Source organism: Anguilla rostrata, chromosome 4 (genome assembly GCF_018555375.3).
Source record: "Anguilla rostrata isolate EN2019 chromosome 4, ASM1855537v3, whole genome shotgun sequence".
Taxonomy (NCBI): Eukaryota; Metazoa; Chordata; class Actinopteri; order Anguilliformes; family Anguillidae; genus Anguilla; species Anguilla rostrata.
This window is the reverse complement of record NC_057936.1, coordinates 13,823,774-13,844,859: the sequence shown is the minus strand read 5'-3', so window position 1 is coordinate 13,844,859 and position 21,086 is coordinate 13,823,774. Positions and strand designations below refer to the sequence as shown.

The 21,086-nt window shown below is 42.5% G+C and overlaps 1 protein-coding gene across 2 annotated transcripts in view; it reads right to left on the bottom strand.

Annotated features, from left to right (window-relative positions):
- The window catches only part of pou6f2 (POU class 6 homeobox 2), a 132,316-nt gene that overhangs the window by 106,158 nt on the left and 5,072 nt on the right, over positions 1 to 21,086 (bottom strand). For both annotated transcript variants that reach the window (XM_064330810.1, XM_064330809.1), the window contains exon 3: positions 3,309 to 3,483. In XM_064330810.1, the coding sequence (XP_064186880.1) occupies positions 3,309 to 3,483 (175 nt within the window). The remainder of the gene's footprint in view (positions 1 to 3,308; positions 3,484 to 21,086) is intronic.

Genomic DNA, 21,086 nt, shown 5'->3' with positions numbered 1-21,086 from the left:
GCAAATGAACACAAATATTTATGTTCCACAGTGGTCATAATAAATGGTCATGAATCAACTTGTAACCCCAAATAATAAATAAGATTGAAAACACATAATAATAATAATAATAATTGTTATTATTATTATAATCATGTACTATTATTATTATTATTATTATTATAGAACATATGAAAAATATTCCTGAACATTCATGTTATTCATGAACGCACTACATAAAACACACTACATAGAAATATGTGAAAAGTGAAACCTTAAAACAATTGCTTGACCAATAATAATAATAATAATAATAATAATAATAATAATAATACATGATTATTATTCTTATTATTATTATTGTTGTTGTTATTACCATTATTAATATGACTATTAATATTATTATTGTTGTTGCTGTTGTCGCAGTTGTTAGTTGTTTTATTATTATTATTACTACAGATAATTATAATTATTTTGCTTGATACATACAGCTTACTACAGAATTCTCTCATTTACTGTACATTTGCTAAGTAAATATAGGCTCTCTCTGTCACTATCTAGATGGCTGAGATTGCACGTACCAGTGTTGCCCAAAGGCAGGCCAGGCCAAAGGGCAGCGAAGTGAGGGGGGCGGGGGAGGGTTGGGCAGGTGCGTGTGCCTAAGCTCATCCACAGATTCCAGAATATCTATCACTCAGCCCCGAATGATAGCCCTTGTTTCTAACCCTAATGCTCCACCCTCACACATTTCTAACAATGGCCTTTCCTGCCCCTGAAGCCAACCCCCAGAGAGGGGCTGACAGGCTCCTCAGAAATAAAGCTGCCCTGCTGCTTCGCTAACCTACAGCTGATGCAGCAACAGCACAATGTGCTGTCTTTTGAGTCTACTCTTTTTATTGATTTTATATATACCTTTACTTGTTTGTAAAATCAAGAGTCACTTTCCTTCATTGTCTACAAGACTATTTATACTAGTTTGCTGTGGAGCACCAGGTTTTCTTTTTTTGTTTTGTTTTTTTGAAAAAATAAATTTTTTTGAAAATGATATGGTTATCTACCTTGGAAACTGTGGAGCAAATATTTGTGAGTGTAAGTGAATTCTCGAATTGCGCTTTTCAGTCACCTCACTTCTTCCCAAGAGAAAATGTCCGGTTCGAGTGCTCCACTGCCCCATGTGATTCAAAGCTGCCTGCACCACCCCCCCACAAACCTGCCCCACAACAAACTGTCAACCGGAACAAAATAACGTACAGCCAAATTCAACAGACCACCAGGTCTGAGGTTTACAGTACTCAAGCCCTCATATGCACACTTTTAAGTACACTTTAATAGAGAACTCGTATATTAAAAGTCTATAATATTTATCAAATACTTCATCAACCAAAAGTTTGAGCAGCACAATTTTTAACAGCTAATATAGCAATAACATAAAATTTCAATAATTTCAGCAATAACATTTTAATGCTTTTGCAATCCCTCAGTACAATATGTAAAACACTTTCAAATAATCATCAACACACAATCACAATCACACAATAAATAAATATATTCAACAGAAGTTGCAACATTCTCAAAATATTTTGCCACTTTCAAATATTTCTATATGCTGTGTGTGTACACCGGCAAAGAAGTTCTTACAAACAACAATTAATAAATGTGTCAATACAAAAGCATGGGATTTTAAAAAAAAGAATAACACAAAGAGTAATAATGGCTTATTAATTTATTATTCTATAAGGTATGTAAATGCTCAAACATAAAGAGGATAATGTAACTTCATTACAAATATTTTCATGAAAGTAGAATTTAAATGAGAAAATGAATGTGTTAAAATTAATTAGTGCTATTACAATTTAAATATTTTTGTGAACAATACTTGATCTACATAATAATATGTATGTTATGTAAATTATGTTAATCAGTAATTAATCATGCATATTTGTATAATATAAATTTAAGATTTATGCTCTATACAGAACCACATAAATCGTATTTTGTCTTCTTTACATGTACCCATATTTAAAGAACACTACATTAATTTCATGTGTTATTATGTATGAAAATATAATTTGAAAATGTATTGAGCATAGCATAGCATAGCATAGTAATTCTATAAATAATATTGAATAGATTATACAAGTTTATGTACAAAGCATAATGCATGTAATAAAAGCCTGTAAATAACTACTATTTTAAAACAACAGAATTATGAATAAACATACAAGAATAAAAATGACAAAACAACAAATAGCATGAATAATAATAATAATAATAATAATAATAATAATAATAATTTTACACATTTACACTGAATGCATGCTTTCAAGCCAAGCGTTCATGCTTTAAAGTTTACCAGCATCTCAATTTCCTTCCCTGCTAAAGAACATGTGTATGCCTCACCCTTAACTTTTTGCTTGGATATATATGCATTACATCTGTTCGCTTGCCATTTCACACACACACACACACACACACACACACGACGCAAACACACACACACACACACACACACACACATTTCGTAAAATGGTAAACTCTTCGCAGCACAACGTTCTTCCCCCCTCAGGATTCTCCTCTTTGTCATTTTATCTGCAGCTTCAGAAGAAGCACGACTCACTGATGAATGACCGTGTGTCTCTTCTATAACCGCCACGTCCCAGATTCAGTCACACCGTGCCACTGCTACCCACAACAGCCAAACGCCCCCAAATCAGCGCGGGGCACACAGGGAATCCACAATCAAATCAAAGAAACACAATTAACCATCAAACAAATGCAAAAAACTGTTCTGACAACTCTTAACGTGACACCTGAATTGACATCGTCTAGCAAAGCGCTCCCATTTGTAGTGTGCAACTCGAAAACAGAGACACGACAAAAGCTTTCCCAAACAAAGGTAATGCCAAAGTGCGAAACGGAATTCCACTTCCAGCTACAAACTTATGAGGCCAAACAAACGTGCTGCTGCTTCGGGTCGCGGGCAAGAACGCGCGGCACTCTTTACAAACGCACCTGGAAAACAGCTGTTCGCACACCCCGCGGTGCTGGCGAACACCTGCCGTCAACTTTCGGCAGCAGCTCGCCCCTGCGCGGCACCACCGCGGTGCCCAGGGCCCACGCCACAGCCGCCAACCCCCCCACCCCCCCACACCCCCCCTGAACCCCAACCCAACTTTTCCGGGTTGCTCAAACAGTCGACCCCTCGGCTCAGGCACGGCGGTTAGGGGCGGACGCGCAGGAGACCCCCCCCCCCCACCGGTCCCAAACGCCCTGGACTCAGGGAAGGCGGGGGTTGGGGATGGGGGTGAGGGGGGCGGGTGCAGACTCACCGAAGAGCTTGCCGGGAGCGTCCTCGCCGTCGGCGGCCTCGGCCGGCAGCAGCAGGGGCTCATTGAGCTCGCTGTCCGGGGTGGCCGCCGTGCCGTCGCCCCGCGGCTCGGCGCCGCTCGCCTCGCTGCGCAGGGAGAGCAGGGGCTTGCTGAGCTGCCCTGTAATCATTGGATCCTGGAAGGAGCGGAGAAAAACCCAGGTGGGAGAGAGAAAAAAAAAACGTGCTGAGCTTTTGGCGTGCGCTTTTACACTCTCTCCCTCTCCCACTCTCTCTCTCTCTCTCCCTCTCCGCTCGCTCGCTCTTTCTTCCCTTCCCTCTCCCTCTGCCTTCCTCTCTTCTCTCTCACTCGTGCGCTCTCCCCCCTCTCATGCTCTCCCCCTCTCTCTCTCTCTCTCTTATCTGAGGCTGATGCTGCTCCTGCTGTTATTGCTGGCTGCAGTCAACTGAAGAGCTATTACAGATCGCATGAGTTTTCCATTACTCCCCACCCTATTAAAGGTGCTCCACACCGTTCATGAGCCTCCAGACTCCCCATTAATACACATACGCCGTGGAGGCAAAATCTTGTTACCATTAAACACACTTACATGCTCTCGCACATAAACAATAATTACATGTCATATATATATCCAGTACATAAAGTGCATCAGACTATAATCAGAATGTGTATTAATAGTAATGTTTAACATCTTATAAAAGGAGCGCCAGGAGGCCCAAAATGGTGTAGATGTGTCAAGGTGGAATTTGCTGGCTTCACAGGCGAGGAAACTACACGTGACACGGTGAAAAGCCACAAGTCAAAGGTGACCCGGCTAACATTCAGCACGCTGTCCCGCTCTTTTCAAACGCAGAAATAATTTCATTCATTTCTATTCACACTCATTACACAAAGAACATACTATTGATCCTGAATTTCCATCAGTTCACTGAATATGTGTACCCACGTGTGGATAGCTTTTTATCAAACCGATGGAAAGGAATTTTGTTTGAACACTTTGAAAAACAGCACAGAAAAATGCATTTCCATGAATGCAGACTGCTATACACTTATACAAGTGGTACATATGAACCGTTATACAGTTATATTATGAACTGAAAGCCCTTCAAACAAAAAAAGATGGAGCTACAGTTGTACTGTGGAAGTCTGTAAGAAATATACTTACTGAAAATGTTGTTCCACAGAGAGCCACGTCTTTGGGAAAGAAAAACATACAGGAACCGTTTGAAAAATGCCGTTTTTTTTTCCGGACGACCAGGTTGAGAAAGGCGGGGGAGCGAGCTACGGCACGCCGACCGCCGGACCCGAGACCCGCCTCTCCACGTCCTCCACGCTCCCGACTTTTTTTACGCGCGAACCCGGAGCCGCTCCAAAAAGCCGCTCTCGCGCTGGAGCCCGCGCCTCTCCCTACCCCCGCTATCCTCTCACGGACGGCCCCCTCGGACCACGGAGCCTTCTCCCCTCGCTTCCTTCGGAGCGATCGAACGGTAACGGGGGACAATCGGGAGGGCGAGACGCACTTCCCCCCGCTCGCCGCCTGTTATTTATTGAGAAGTTTCTGCCCAAATGGGTTCAGAGTGAGGAGCAGGTGACCGGCTCTCGTGTGCGGCCGTGGGGAAGAGGGGGGTCTGCTCATCCGCTGTCCGCTCGTCCCCCCACCCCCACCCCCCCCCCAACAGCCCACCCCCACCCACCCCGTGACGGTCGATGGACGCAACCCCCGCGGGGGATTTTTAATGTGTTCATCGGGGGCGTCGGGGGACTGTGATTTGTCACATGATAATCTATGAAAATGTTAATCAATAGAAATAGTTTAAGCTGTCATCGAATGCAACGCGGCTGGTCAATACTCATATCCCTGCAAACAATGTCGCTTGTCATCGGCGCTTCATTTGTAGGGCACTTAAATATTGGACTCTGCGCATCAATGCCCTCCTATTCCCAGATAGGTAAACACATTTTACTCTCTATTTAAGCCCGGCCACACTCTACATGCATTTAGTCCCCCCCGTCCTCCCCCAAATCCCCCCCTTTGAATAGTCTGATAGGTCCACTGGAGGGCAAAATTAATACCTAATTGAATCTCGCAGTCATCAAAATAATCAATACTTTTTTATTATTTATTCTTTACAGTCTGTTGACTGTTTGAAAGCTCAGAGGGATGGTGGAAAGCATTCATGGCTTTGAAATACTGTCATTTAACAATGTAATTTTCACTGGGGCATTAGGGCTTGCGAGACATATAATAAAACAAAAAAAAGACGGAAAGCAAGGGCTGTAGCAGGAACACAGGGGGAAAAGAGGGGAAAGAAGTCGTTTTTTTTTTTTTTTTGCTGCCAGCCATAACAGAAAAACAGGACAAATAAAAAGCAACTGCAACGCGCTTGCTGTGCGGAAGGGCAGGCTTCTCCCCCCCATCTCTCCATCTCTCCCTTTTTTCCCTTTCCTCTCTCTTTTCTGCTTGAAGGTTTTATCATATCAAGAGCACAGCGACGCTTTTATAATGCTGACATTTCTCTTTCTGACAATCTCTAAACAAGTGGAGGGGATGAGATCCCCGCTATCATCTTTCATCTGTCTCTCCAGTCGGAGAAACAACATGACAGGCTCTCTCTCTCTCTCTCTCTCTCTCTCTCTCTCCCCCCCTCCACGGCCGTGCTGTTAATTACTTTAATAAAACACCGCTCCCCGGGCAGCGTTCGAACCCGGCCCCGGCGGTGCGGCCGGAGGTGTGCGAGGCCCTGGAGGGGATTGGGTTTCTCCTTTGGCCGTAGGGAAAGAGCAGGGAAAGCACTCTGCTCCCCCCCCCCCCCCCCATGTCCCTCAGAGCCAGCAGCCAGGCTTGGCCTCCTGGCCATCATCAGATATCCGTGCTAATTGCTAATGGCCTGAGCTGCACCGTCTCCCCCAGGCCGGGTCGGGCTCCCCCCCCGCCCCCCGAAGCCCCCACGCTGCTGCCGATCCCCACGGGGGATCCAGCGTGGCCTCCGTTCGCTGCCCACAGTGCCCCCACGTCCCGAAATTTCACACCTTGCGTTCCACTCGAGCCCAGTGATAGCTGACTTTGAAGCGCTGACTGAGAAATGAGTTTGTTGCAATAATGCAGAATATACTGTTAAAACATAAAATATCTGCAACAATGAATCTACTTCCACTACTTGATTATTATTGCAATTATGATTGTGATTATGATTATGTAATGATGATTATTATTATTATTTAAGCAATAGTATAATTTCCCACTGTAATAATACATATTGGTATATTTTTATATACAATATCCATACATATTTATCAGCATTATCATACAATAGTAATAGAATAAAAGTCATTATCATCATATTTATAGAAATAACCATAAATGTAGTAATATTACTAACAGCAATTCATTAATCGTGAATTAATTCAAACCAAATTCATCATCATTACTGCAGTTGTTCTGGTTATTATCAGACATACTCATCATCACCTCCATCAATTTTACTTTGCAATAAAAATGCTAATTAATCATACAATCTAAATAAGTAAGAGCTTGTCTTCCTTTTTAGATAAAACAGTGATGATTATCGTAATTAACCTAACACAGATTATTTATTCATGCGTTTCTGTCTGGTTTAATATCTATTGTTTGATACAAATAATTTTGTTATGCACCGCACGTGTGGGTTACATCCGGATGCCACTGTGTATTTGTACGATTGCACTGAAAGAGTGCTGTCACATTTCTGTCTTTAATGAGAAGCGAGTTCTGTGACACCTAGCGAAACCAGAAAAGAAATCTCCCTTTCTGCTTTGATGCGAGGATTGAAAAAAAGTGGGTCTTGTTGACGGAGGCTTCCACCAAAATGGATTGAGCTCCGATAGCACTCGTCCTTATGGGGGAAGATCCCTGCTAGTTAACAGAGCATGTGCACAACAGAGAGAGCGGCGTCATTCTGGTGCAGTCAAATGTGCTGGCATATAATGTAATACAGAGGCAGTGACACACATGCATGTAAAAGAGAAGCCCTTAAGTTTATCATCCTAATACATGTACTTTTTCACAATGAGATGCTGTAACAAGTGCATCCTGCCAGGCTTTTGAACACCCATCTGTCTTTAAATCTAATTGTGCCGTCTTAATGACTATTATAATGCTTATTGCTATCATATTTGTAATTCATAGAAATGAATATGGAGACCTGAACTTGTTAAATCAAAACCTGCCACTGATCTTCTCAGCAGAGAGCAGGTGCCCTTGCTGCGGAACTCATTAACCTCCATGTGAAGCAAAAGTTTAGATACCAGCCAGGTTTTGCCATCCCAGTAATTCCGCTGCTGGATCGATATTCTCCTCCTGTTTGAGCTGCATCTCTGAGCGCATTCGCCATCACCCAGCAACGCCTCAACCCACAGGATTAATATCACCAAAACAGTGTTATATACTGTAGCAACACTCGATGACCAACCACTGAGTCACAGGCAAGGGAAAAAAAACAAGGAAAAAAAGGAAATCCATTTTCAGACCACTGACTATAGGGAACATTTTTGATCCAGGACCAGCTGACGCAATATGTGCAATATGTAACAGCAGGCACGGTGATCGGTGAGATTAAAGTGAGTTAAAATGTGTAATGGTCAGTGCCTAAAAATGCAGAGTTACCTCTTTGACAAAGCACATGGCTTTCCCCTGTGTCTATGAAAATTATAATTTTGCCGTAACTGTGGAATCTGTGTCAGTATGTATAATTGTTACAGCAAGGACTTAGACAAAACCTATAGTTTTATTTTTAAATAATAATAATAATAATAATAATAATAATAATAATAATAATAATAACAAGAATGGCAATGATAATAATAATAATAATAATAATAATAACATTGTAAAAGTATTAGAAGTAGTACTAGTAGCAGTATTGTTGTTTAGTAGAAGAGTGCTGGTGTTGCTATCATAAGATTACTGAATCCGACAGAATACAGAATGGCAAGTTTTTCTCCCTGAGCTGAATCTCCTTCCATGTGCAATCATATCCTCCGTACTGAATCAGAACCTCTGTGTCTGCATACGACCTGGCGGCAGGTGTTGATGGAAACACAGACCGTTTCCTCATTCTCACTTCTCCTCGGAAGGAAATAGGCAGAGAAGCAAACGAGCGACTGAGGCTCTGCCACAGCGCACAAACAGATGGGCGGGGGCTTACGCGGGATATCTGTCGCCCCCCAGAGGGTCTGACGCACACTGTCCCCGATCCTGCTTCTGTTTCTCATCTTCCTTTAAACAGGCTCTGCCCTTCTTATATTCTACTGCTGATGGACTGGTAGCCTGAGGACAATTTACTGTACTGTAACTCTGCTCTGTAATTCCATCTTATTATTATTATTATTATCATTATTATTATTTTATTTTGTAAACTACATATTTATTCTAGATTTTTTTTCCTTAAATGTAAGAAATGAAAATTGACATTAATGTCCGAAAGTCTCGAGACAAATAATTTCCACAAATAGTGAAATGTATAAATTTAAAATAATGTGTCATGGTCATTAGTTAAATGCCTTGGGGTCAAGTTGTCCTTAGAGCATTTTGATTGCTGAGAAACCAAAGAAATATAGATAGAAAATGGTATGCTTCAACCCAGACAACAGCAATGAAATTTTGAGAAGCAACAAACAAAATCTACTGAACAATAAGAACAAAATCTATATAATCTATGACTAAGTATATTTGTCTATTGGTAATGGATTGCCTGCCTTAACACCTGGTTAACTGAGTGTGCACTGCAAAATACTTGATTAGACAGACACAGCACAACACACTTCAATGAATGTCTACAAAATGAATACAGTTAATTCTTTCATCGTTTTTATAAAAATGTTTTGGCAACATGGGTTCATAATGTTAAATAACTAAAAATAATGCAAACATTGTTTTTAAAAATCAATAAACAGAAAATATTAATATGGTCCAGCAACACAGTAACTGGTGTATGTGTTTTTGTTTTTTTGCATTAGACAAATAGAATGCTTTTAAGAAATTAATTTTAAGAATGTAGCAGAAAATGTACAAAATATCAATTTAAATTTCAATCTTAATCTTAAAAAAAAAACGCCACCATGATGAGATAGAATTTGGGATTATATTTATAAAGGAGTGCTATGACTAATCAGCCAATGGCTGTTCCCCTATCATATGCATAGTAACCAGAGAAAACCCACGCACCATTTTGATGACAGAGCACTGCATTTCAAACTCCAGAGTACCCACAGCTGCTAAAGACCATGGACCTGGTGAAAAGTAAGTGGCCCATTGAAAAATGCCTTGTTACGCCCCGGTCTATCAAAGAAGGGCCTTAAAAAAGCTCTTTGAAGCCGGGAAACCATAAAACCCAGCAGGCCCACTTCAGATAAATATATAAAAAAAAGGCATCGATTGGCAAGGAAAGTGAGAATTCGTTTTTGTCCATCGATCCCCCAGGGTTGACCTTCTGCAACATCAAAGCCCATGGCGAGCTAATCTGCCCCCTGCATTAGGAGCTGAGCAGTGATATAGAGGGTAACACGCACACACAATACTTACAGTCCATGCCACCACCTCCTGGACATGTAATATAGAATCCTCTGACACACTCCTAGTGAGAAAGCCTCCAGCTGTGGGCACACTTGCCATTCCGTTCCATTGCTGGGATACTTCGGCTCATAGAGGGGCCAGTCGATCGGATATGCGGTTCCCAGTGCCCAGCTATACGCCATGACACTGACAAATAGTTTTTAATATATCAGCTACCGTGTCACCTCACACATAAGCTTACATTAAGGCAGTTTTGGATTGTTGACTAGGAGAGGCTTTTCTACACCTAGATTCAGAAACCTTCGCTTAGCTTGTTTTAAGTTGCATCAATATTCCCTTGTTCACTTGCTCTATTTACAATGTAAAAATAAAGCTGATGCTTGGAAATGAATGTAAGTTCCCGTCATAAAGATAATATATTGATTAAATTATATTGTTAGTCCATTAAGCATACTAAACTGGCAGGCAGAATTGCAGTACGATAAATATGTATATTATGCTCATGGATAGATTCATATTTCATCTTTAAATATTGTTTGCTGTCTGAGAGAGTGATGCATTGACTGAGCATCGTGTAAGACTACCCACACAGAAGTTGAGCGCCGCATGGAAAGGAATTAGCTCCGACCAGTATAATTGATCAAATCGCGACACGCGGCCTCTTATTGCCATCTGAAGCAATCCAGCGGCTGCAACATATTTTATTCCGTGATGGCGGACCTCTGGCTCTGCTGTTTTCTCTGTGGTTAGGTCTTGCGTGTCCTCCTGAAACGCAGTGCCTATGGTTGCTCTGAGGAAAAACGACCAGACGTCAGGTTTGACTGATTGAGCTCCGCGCGCGGAGCTAATGCACTAGCCCATAATGTGATCTACAGGAGCGCGGGATATTGCGCAGGTCTGGTTTGAGGCCTGATCCGATGAAGGGGAACAGGGGGCTTGCAACCTTCTCAGTAACGCTCCAGGAGCCAACATCGGAAGTGCAGAAACATAAATAAATAGCAGCTAAAATGATCAACAGGATCAATGGAAGAAGTCTTTCAGCGGCTTTTTATCTTGTACAAACAGAAATGTAAATCAACCAGAGGTGAAAAGTCCAGGGCTCAGAAAAGAAAGTCCTGCCATCCCCCCCGCCTCATGAACTCAGCCGGCTGATTTCACTAATTAGTTCAACCTCCTGGTTGAAGAACTGTGCTAATTACTGGGTAGGACTTTCCCTTTCACTTTCTGGATGTGGATTTTCCGCCTCATTCAGTAATATAAAGAACTTACGCTAACCTGACACGTGTGCTGCTTGACAGACAGCACATTCGTGCTTTTAAACTAAGCAACCAGCACCTCATTAAAATGTGTATATATGAGAAGACTGGCATGCTGAGATGCCTAATGTTCAGAGAAATTAGGGTAGACTTGCACTAACCTCATTTCTGGCCCCATAGGAGCCTGCTCTGACCATCATGTAGGAGGGTCAAACACATGCTTTAGCAACTGTTTTTTATTTTTGCTGTAACAGTTTCTTTTTTTCGAATCTCCAGTGAGTTCCTGTCAGGTCTTGGATGAGTGGGAGGAGCAACGTGCCCAAGGGAGCACCATTGAGCTTTATCTAAACCTGGGGGTAGATGACTCTGTCCTGATGTCCTCCCACCATCCCTGCCGCCTGCATTTATGACCGTACCCAGATTCTTTCTGTGGCCTGGGTCTGGATCCACATCGACCATGGGCTCTGCGTTTGGCCAGTTCAGCAAAGTAGCCCTCAAAGTACCCATGGTCCTTTCTGCTTGTCAGGAATGTCCTGCACGCAGCTGGCATGCCAGAAACAAACTAATGAGTCTGGACAGAGTGAGGTCCCATTGATGCCCCAAAAGAAAGCGTGCTGACCTTCTTCTCCAATTAAGTGCATGGGAACAGAGAGTAGTAGAGAAGGTGAACTCCTCTAGCACCGAGGAACAATTCAGGATAGTAGTCTTAGCCCTTTATGTTATCCACATCAAGTTAATGAGGACTACACACACAGGAACTACCCAAAGAGTACATACTAAGGTTCATCAAGCTGGAGGGATGAGACTGGATTTAGCTCATTACATCCTCCTTGCCATCTGGGAGGTGCCCAAAGAATCAACAGTCTTTTCCTCTTTAAAATTCTTCCACAGACACCAGTCTGAGGTCTCTAGGTCTTTTCTTGAGATACCTGAGAGAAGCATCTTTGTTGTGTTACACGATAACAGGAAATTGTGAAGTGATGATGAATTAAATAGTCCACATCAAACCTTTACAACATGTTTGGAAATTCAGTTCCTGGCTAAATGGCAGAGACTAGCTCAACACCACAGCCTGAGGACAATTCAAATTAATCCATAAGACAATTATATTTTATTAACATATAAAATAGTTCCTGCATCTTTAGTACTTCTTAAGAGCACTTATGCTGCTCAGCTATTAAAAGAAGATGCTAATTTGTGCTGAGACAGGGAATAAACTTCCAACGGAAACTCTCCTTCTACAGGCAAAGCAATGGCTAATTGCTTCATGGGTGTCCTGACCACAGGATGTTATTCTAGATCATAGCGGGCATCATTGCACCAAAATTTAGTGTTTCATGAAGAAGTACACCAAAAACTTGTTAGTAAAATATTTTTCAGAGAAACTTTTTACTTGGATGAGTTTGAATGAGGTCTATTTTACTATATAGAGAGAAATAGTTGGAAATATACAACAGGCAACACAAATAATGGCAAAGATAAATATAGAGAGAAAAGATTCAGATGCCATCCTAGAGTAAAGTTTCAGTTTCCAAGTCAGAATTCATAAAAACATCACATGGAGGGTTACTGAAGCATCTCCTGATTTAAAAAAAACAGTAAAGGCAAGAAAAGAAAAACAATACAGTGTGTGCCTCCCTAGCCCTGGTCTTGAGTTAAAAGCTTAAACGGGCATACAGGACCAGATATCCAATGTTGCAATAGAATCTAGAGAAGACTCAAAATGGCTTTTTTTGGATACAGTATGTAGTTGCCCAACAACTTTGTCTGGCCAACCACTTAAGTTGTAAAATCCACCAAAGTGAAATCTGTCCACAGCTACATCACCAGGCCCCTAGTATTATCCCACAAGTTAGACAAGATTTCTTAATTCTAACTGTGTTCCACATCCATTTTGACATCCCGCAGTCAGGAGATTATTCAAAATCAATACTGCCATCCAGAACATGGGGCTTGACAGCAGGTAAAAAAAAAAAACCCTGACTGCTTCTCAAATAAACAAAAAGGAGCTTTTCAAAAGGCCTGGCTTCTGGAGCAATAGAGGGAGTGGGATGAAACTATTTTTACCCTCCCCACATTACTGACATTACAGATTAGCGATGAGCCCGCAGAGACGCACGTCGCCAAGGGGCCTCTCCTCAAAGTCAACTTCTCTGGCAACCTCCTGGGACCCGTGCTGTGCACACTCTCATGAAAGGTGTGAAAATCTGATTTCCCAAAAAGGATCAGTAATTCTCTATGAAGGAAGAAGCCTGGATCAATAAATCATTGCTAAGTAGATTGTAAAGGAGGGGAGGAATTATTCCTCACCACCAACAGTGCATTAGAAATCTCCAGAAGATGAGGAGGGGGAGGGAAAAAAAATACAATCTCGATAAATGACAGACATATTATCCGTTTAGCGGCCACTTTGACTAAAGCCACATTATTGGTACAATAAAATCAGCCTTATAAATATCAAGCTCCTCTGTAGTCCCCCCGTACCAGAAATGGCCGCCGTGCCAGCTGCGATTCAGACCCCTTTGGGCCATTGGCAGAGAACGGCTCGGTAGTCCCTGGTGACCTATTTAAAAACAAACATGACTAATAAAATGCATATCGTGTCTGAGAAAGATTTCCCATCAGCCCCGGCAGGAGAGCCGCGGGCGCAGATGGCGACAACTGCTTCCGTTCTTCCTGTCCCCGCATTTAACACTCAGCCACTGAATTACTCCAATTACTTTAAATTTATCACTTCATTGGGTTTTATGACACCAGAGAGTGTTAGTCATTAACTGTGTAATATATACTAATTGCAAAGGAAAGCACCCGGCCGAATCTACCGTGGGCAGATCGTAATTAGAAGGGAAGGAATACCTTGCATGACAAGTAAAATAAAGCATCATCTCTAGCGCAGAAGCAAATTAATTGTCCGATGCAGGCCCACGCAAAAAAAAAAAAAAAAAAGGAGAGAGAGAAGAAAAACACCATTAAAAGGGAATTATGTTTTGTATTACGTTTCTGTTGAAACAAATCACAATCTTCTTAATGCTGCTGCTAATGCATGCAGGGTTTGTGATTAATGCACCGCAGTATCATCTGAAGCTGTAATTACATCACTTTAATATGCCATCTTTCGCACTACACTACACCAAGCACATGCGGTCTACGTCTTCAGCGCATTAGAAGAGTAAATTGTTTCATGCGTTCCCAGGGGACGAGCTCAGGATGAATGGGATATTAGCACTTCTGGCTGCAGTGCACTGAACACTGCACTGTGTCACTGAACACACCGGGTTGTTATGCCAAAAAGGGTGGAATGGATGCCTCTCATGATAATGACATACAGCCCATAATGTCCAGCTGATGATGATAAATACAACCACCATACTGCTAAGCCACACATGCTAAAGGAGTAGGCGACGGTGAAGTTACCTTACCTAACATAACAATTTTTCAGCGCACCGAATTATTACTGTATTTCATAATGCATATAAATAGTGACAAATGTGTTTTGCTCACAGTTAAATAAATGCTACTTGAAGGTCCTGATATCAATCACATTTTTATTCACATTATCAGTGCATCATTATTTATTGGTATGTGGGCTTTAAACAGTACACTGAGTGGTCTTTCTACAGTGCATATACATTGTGTGCTGTTTCCTATGCACACACATACATCTTACTTGCAGTTTTGCCGGTACCAAAACAATTTTCCCTATGAGGAAAACTCTTTAGAAAAAAGAAATTATTGCTGTATTCTGTTCCACCTCAATATTCTGTCTTAGGCATAAATGTGAATTTAGATTTCAGAATATTTTACTGAATTTCTTTGGAGAAACTTCAAGCAAGTTTCTACTTTCTTGGGTGGAAGCAAAACACATTGCATAGTCAACACCACCAAGTAATATCTCATTCAGAGTAGTCTGAAGTCACATACATTGCTGACTCAGTGTTATAGATTCATAAATTCAATGAAAATGCACACAGTGGCATCTGCAGCATGTGTGTAAATTATTCCGTGGAATATGAGGCTGTCCCATCCTGAGTTCTGGAATATGACACTGTACTGTGATGGGTGCGAGAGCATGGTGCGGTTCCGTGCTTGGTCCTGGAATGCTAACCCTATGTAGTGCTGAGTCTTGGATATATGACTCTTCTGTTGAGTTGCGGAACACAAGCTGCGCTGTGCTATGATATGACACTGTGCTGTGCTGAGTATTGGGACTCAACATTGAGCTACATGTGGAAGGTTGGGTAAAACAGACTGTAACGTATATTCTTGTGAAATACAAAATACCATCAAAATAAATGCGTCTATAAACTAAAGTGAAATGGTTGGTGCATTGCTTTGCAGGTGGCACAGGGGCTTTAACTAAACCAAAATGAAGCAAGCATCCCACATTATGAAAACACTAGTATTCTATGAATGAATATATAATATCCAATACATGTATTTGAAATACTGCCCATTCCTGCATGTTTGTCATACTTTAACACATTACTTTGAAGAGTGTTAGAACAGTCCCTTCAGTGGTGAATATTAATATCCTGCCACTCCTCTGAGCACTTGGCATCCTGATTCGTAATGGCCCTGATATGTATTTGATTAGTTGCCCATAAATACAGTACACTGCACACGCAGACCTCATAACTGCTCATGCATTGCACCCACGCAGTCTCTGTTAAAACCAACTATTTCCCTCATGACTTTCTGAGTTCTTCCCTGGGCGGTGAATAGAAGAGGTGCTCAGGAAACAGAGATCACAACATGCCTGCACGTACCTCCTGAACTCGAGGAAATTGTTTCCCCACCCCTCCGCCCCTCCGCCCCACTTCAGCCTCGAGATTTCCCCCTTCCTGCTTTCAGCGCATCAGCATGGAGTATCGACCTGCATGGAATCACTAAGACCTGAAGTAAATGTGCTGATTGTTTTCACCGCGGGTCCCCTCTCCTCTGAGCCCTGGCGGGCGGGCAGGCGGGTCACAGGGGGATCGGACGGGCGGAGGGGTATTGGATGGGTGGAGGGGGATCGGACGGGCGGAGGGGGACTGGACATGCGGAGGAAGATCGGACGGGCGGAGGGGGATCGGATGGGTGGAGGGGGATCGGCGGAGGGGAAGTGACGTAGGCCCCCCCACCGGAGCCGGGCAGAAGGCCCTGTGGTGGTGTATCAACCGGGAAGGCCTGACAGTGTATGTAACATGGGGGGAGTCAAATGGAAGAGGGTTGAAGCTCACTACCTGGATTCATTCCTCCTCCCTAACTGAGCATCGGCGAAGGCCCTGACACTAGTCTGAGAAGGTATGAAAAATGAATTAGACAAAGACATGGCAGACAGCACTGAAATGACTTGTGGTGGAATTCATTTACTTCATATAAAATGGACACTGAATATACTGCATCAGAAATTAGTGTGTGTGTGAAGCTGACCCACACAGGGCAAATTACGTGATCTATATGCCTTATCATTGTAGCAGTTATGTATTTCCGCTCAATGTAAATATCTGAATATCATGTTCATGTGCATTGTGTGCCCATATTCTACAGTAAGAGCAAAAGAGCTTTATAGCTAGCGCCAGTTTGATTAAGTGCATTATTATCTCAGTTTCCTTCCTCAGAACCTAATATAACTTATGTCATTCACAAGTCACATCCCTGAGAAGTGAACAGGGATCGCATCTGCTCAAGTCTGAACCCCCGACCAGCAGTCAATTAATCTGTCAGCTGTTTTGGCCGAGACCGAAAATGACTCAGACCAGAATAGAAGAAAGTCTTCTGCCAGAATGCAACAGAGAACATATCAGAGGTATTTCAGTAATATTTTCTATGAATGATCCCATCACAGCAGCTATATAACTCTTCTATATAACCTTCATAAGCAGGGTATACCTTCTGAAAAAGCTTTACGTAAACATTCAGAAATGCATGGACATCGCTAACTACAAATATGGTGTGTTACGACATCACTGATACAGTTAGTAACATCACCATGACATATAAGACGCACCTCTTCTCTGTATACCTCTCTCCTCTTCCCTAAACCCTCTCCCATAACTATTAAAAAAAAAAAAAAAAAAGAAATTTTTTGGTTCAGACTATCTTGTGTCTCCTATGTATCTACATAGTAAAGGCTTTTTATCTACATTTTATTCAATGGACTTAAGTGGACTTGATCCTGAGTTTGGTTACACTGTTGTAAGTCGCTCTGGATAAGAGCGTCAGCTAAATGCCTATAATGTAATGTAATGTAATGTAATATACATACCATAAATAGCATGTATCATAGAAAATGTTACCAAAATAACACTGGTACACACACTAAAGCCAAAGACCCCAAATTGCAACTCCAAAGAAATATCCAGACAAAAATGCAAACCTCTCTGATACCTATTTTGTGAACTACAGACAGAATATACACCGAGAAGCATAATAACAACGCATTACAAACGTAATTAATCAATCATTTGCTGATTCATAAGGGCTATTGTGAGCGAGATTGCGAAAGTCCTGCACACCTGGGAAAGACCGCAGGCTCAGCAAACGGACAGGATACACGTCAATCCCGCGAACTCCCCAAAAACACGATGTCTGCGCTGAAATAATCTTAAAGGTCAGCTTGTAGGTAAGATGGGGGAAACTCATGGCTGCTCTGTCTCAGAAGGAGACTTCCCCTGGGGAGCCTCAGCTTCACCGTTGTATAGGGAAGGAGGGAGAGCTGGGGAAGGAGACGGCGATGCAAGGAACCATGGGGCACATGGTTCAGTCTGGAGAGCCTCCTTACCGGGACACAGAATGGCTTTTGAGGGACTGACAATGAGCAGCGAGCCTAGCGCTCTGCAACATAAGGACAAAGGCACTCCCAGGCATGGGAATACGACCACTAGCGAACGCGCTACAGTGTTCCGCAAAGTGGCTCTGAAAAAAAGCTTTGAAGAAGTCTGGTAAAAACAAAATGAAAAAAAAAAAAAAAAACTCCTTTGACCTCCTGAAGATTTCCTGTTCTGTTATTCTCTTGAAACATGAGCATTTTGTTCAGCTGTACAAAGGAAAGTTGCATAAATGTGTCGCTCACCTCCTCCATCACTTGTAAATGGCCATGCTAACAGCAGCACTATTGTCATTTGAAAGCCAGATCCACCTGTAGCACAGTCAGTCCTTTTGCCTTCAGCAGATGAAACAGTTAATTAAAAAAAAAAGAACAGTGAGCTCCCTGAAGCACCAGCAATGTCTGGACCAGCTGGAGCTAGCATTAGTATTGCTCAGACAGAGACTGTAATAAAATGTAACTGAATATAATGGCTAAGCGTTTAGAACATCTAGCTTGTGGCTGTGACATACGCCTTAAATAGAAATTATCTATTATTATTATTATATTACAGCTATTTTTAAATACAGTATTTGCCAAATCACCGATGGTTTTAAAGCACAACTGCAATAGGCTAGAAAACCGCAATTTTCCCTCATTTACAGAATCTTTTATCTGAATACAGAAATGCATAGTGACCGCTGAAATACTGCGTCTGCTTTTTCCCGCTTACAACACACAACACTGTCCTCTTGCAACACTGTCACAAATAGAGCTAAGTACGTATCCTTCCATCAATAAACATAAACCAAACGGAAAAGGATTTCTTATTCTCAGAAGGATTCTCATGCTTCATGCCTCCATGTGTGGCAATTCCTGTGAGGCTTCAAAAAGAACTCGGTGTTTCTATAGCACAGTACCTCTACCTGACTGTACGGTCTGCAGTGATATTACTGCGTTTATTACAGGTAGCTGCCTCACTCTCTGCTGCTCAGGCTTGTGGGCCAGGGGAGGGGCTGCTTTCTAACACTCTTCCAGCCTATGAAAATTGCTGAATTGATCAGGTTTGCAACCGGATGGAAAACTAAACGTTTGTAATCTTCACAAGCCTGAATGTCACTTAAGTGACCAGCTGTTCTCAGCAGGGAAGGAAAGACAAGCGCCTAATGTACAAGAAATGTCTGGTTCCCAGTTCTTTCACTTATTTGTGATTTTACCTCAGCTCTTGACCTTAAGATCATGGTTGCACTTACTGTGCAGAATGGTCTCTTCAGCTTTAATTATTAGCCCCACGCAAAAGAGTTCCCAAGTGTTTGTAAGGAGGACATGTTACATGCTCAGTTCTTGCTCAAGTGTGGTCACACGTTTCGCTCATTGTTAACTAACATGCTTCTCATGCTACTCTTCTATAGCCTAATAGCATTCACATGTACCGTAAAAGCTTGTGCGTAGAAGCCCGACATCACCGTTCATCGGGAATTACGCATTATCTGTCAGTTGGGACTGCAAAACTCGAAGTGCTCATCATGGGAGGGTTTGCCATGTCCTTCTTTGTTTTATTTTCTGAGAAAAAAAAGAAAAAAAAAACATTTTTGAGGGATGACTGGAATGTAAACATTAAATAAAGATTAAGATTAAATAAAAAAGGGCCTGATATTAGGACTTAATGTTAATTATTGAAGAAAGGCCTTAAGGCACATTCATGAGAGCCTTCGTGTCTCAGTGCAGTTGAATATCAGAGTGGCTCTCATCAATAATTAGATAGTTGTCCTAAGCGTGCAGACACAGGGAAAGCCACTATGCCACCTGAGGGCTATTAAACTATTTAAAGGGTACTTTATTAAACAGCTAAGCACACAACTATTCAAATGCGTGGTTATGAATTTAAAGTTTTACTGTACAAAGTGTTTGCATTGTACGGCGCGAGATCCCTTCCCTGAAGCTACATGATGTAAATCAACCCAAACCGGCTCAGACAGCGAAGTGCACCGTGGCATTGGGAGCCAGCCAGCATCCATCAACTTTTCACCATTGCAAATGCAGTTTTCAAACAGCGGCTATTGAATCAAATGAAAGCAAACATGCCAGCTGATTGGCTCAATGCTAAATCGATCTGCGTCTTTGGCGTTTCAAAACAGACGCGCGCGTTTCGCACTTAAATTAATGCGGCTACCTTTAGTAGTATGCGGCTGGATTCTCGCCCCTGTGTTTTCCGGCGGCGATCTGCGGCCTAGATTGAAATCCCCCCCCCCCCGTGGCACCCCAGGCCCCGCCGTCGCCAGCGCCTCAGGGCCGGATCGAGTCAGAAAACGTGCGGCCGTTCGCGGGTTTTTCGTTTCCCCGCTGCCGCGCGTTGGCCGACGCAGGCGTGCGGTGTCGCGGCGCATCTACGTCAAAGCCGGGGAAAGTATCGACGGCTTGCCGCGAGCGATCTCCTCAGCGAGACGGTTTCGGCGGCGGCTGTTGCTAATCAAAATGTAACATGTCTGAGTAAATCTCATCAAGAGCTGCCATCTGCACTCCCGGGCCAGCGTGGGTAAACAAACCTGCCCGGGCACTGCTCGGCCGCGGTCAGAACCGCGCAGGAGCGGTCGAACGCGTTTTGCCTCTCGTCCGCAGAAAGGCCCGATCGATGCCGCAGCCATCTATCTGTTTTCGTCAAATGAGTTCTACCTCTCGCCCGTTTCTGACCTGCAAGTGTGTGATGGGTTCACCACGTGCACATGAGCTTCTCTACAATGGAAAATGAAATATAAAGCACCATTTAAAATGTTGAACGGTAAGATGCGTTATGTGCGAAGGAAACAAACTCAGCCAAAAACACCAGTGCTTGCTGGGAAAGTATTGACACCGCGCGTTGTGTTGTAAAGGCCCTACCAACAGCAGATATGATGAAGATCTGCAATGCAACACCAGATTGACGTCACAGAAAATTAATATATTGTGATTTTCATTTTTTTTTAAACATAAAGATAGAATAGAAATATAAAAACTGAGCTACTGTGAAGGGGCATGTGGTGTCCATCATATTTTCAGTGAATGTTTTTATGCTTCTTTCTTATCACTTTTCAAAGTCGGCTGCACTACACTGACATTTTCACTTCACCACCGCTGAAGATGAGCTAAGAGAGGGAACGCATACCAAAAAAATCTCCTTCATTCCTGTCAGTACATCAGACCCA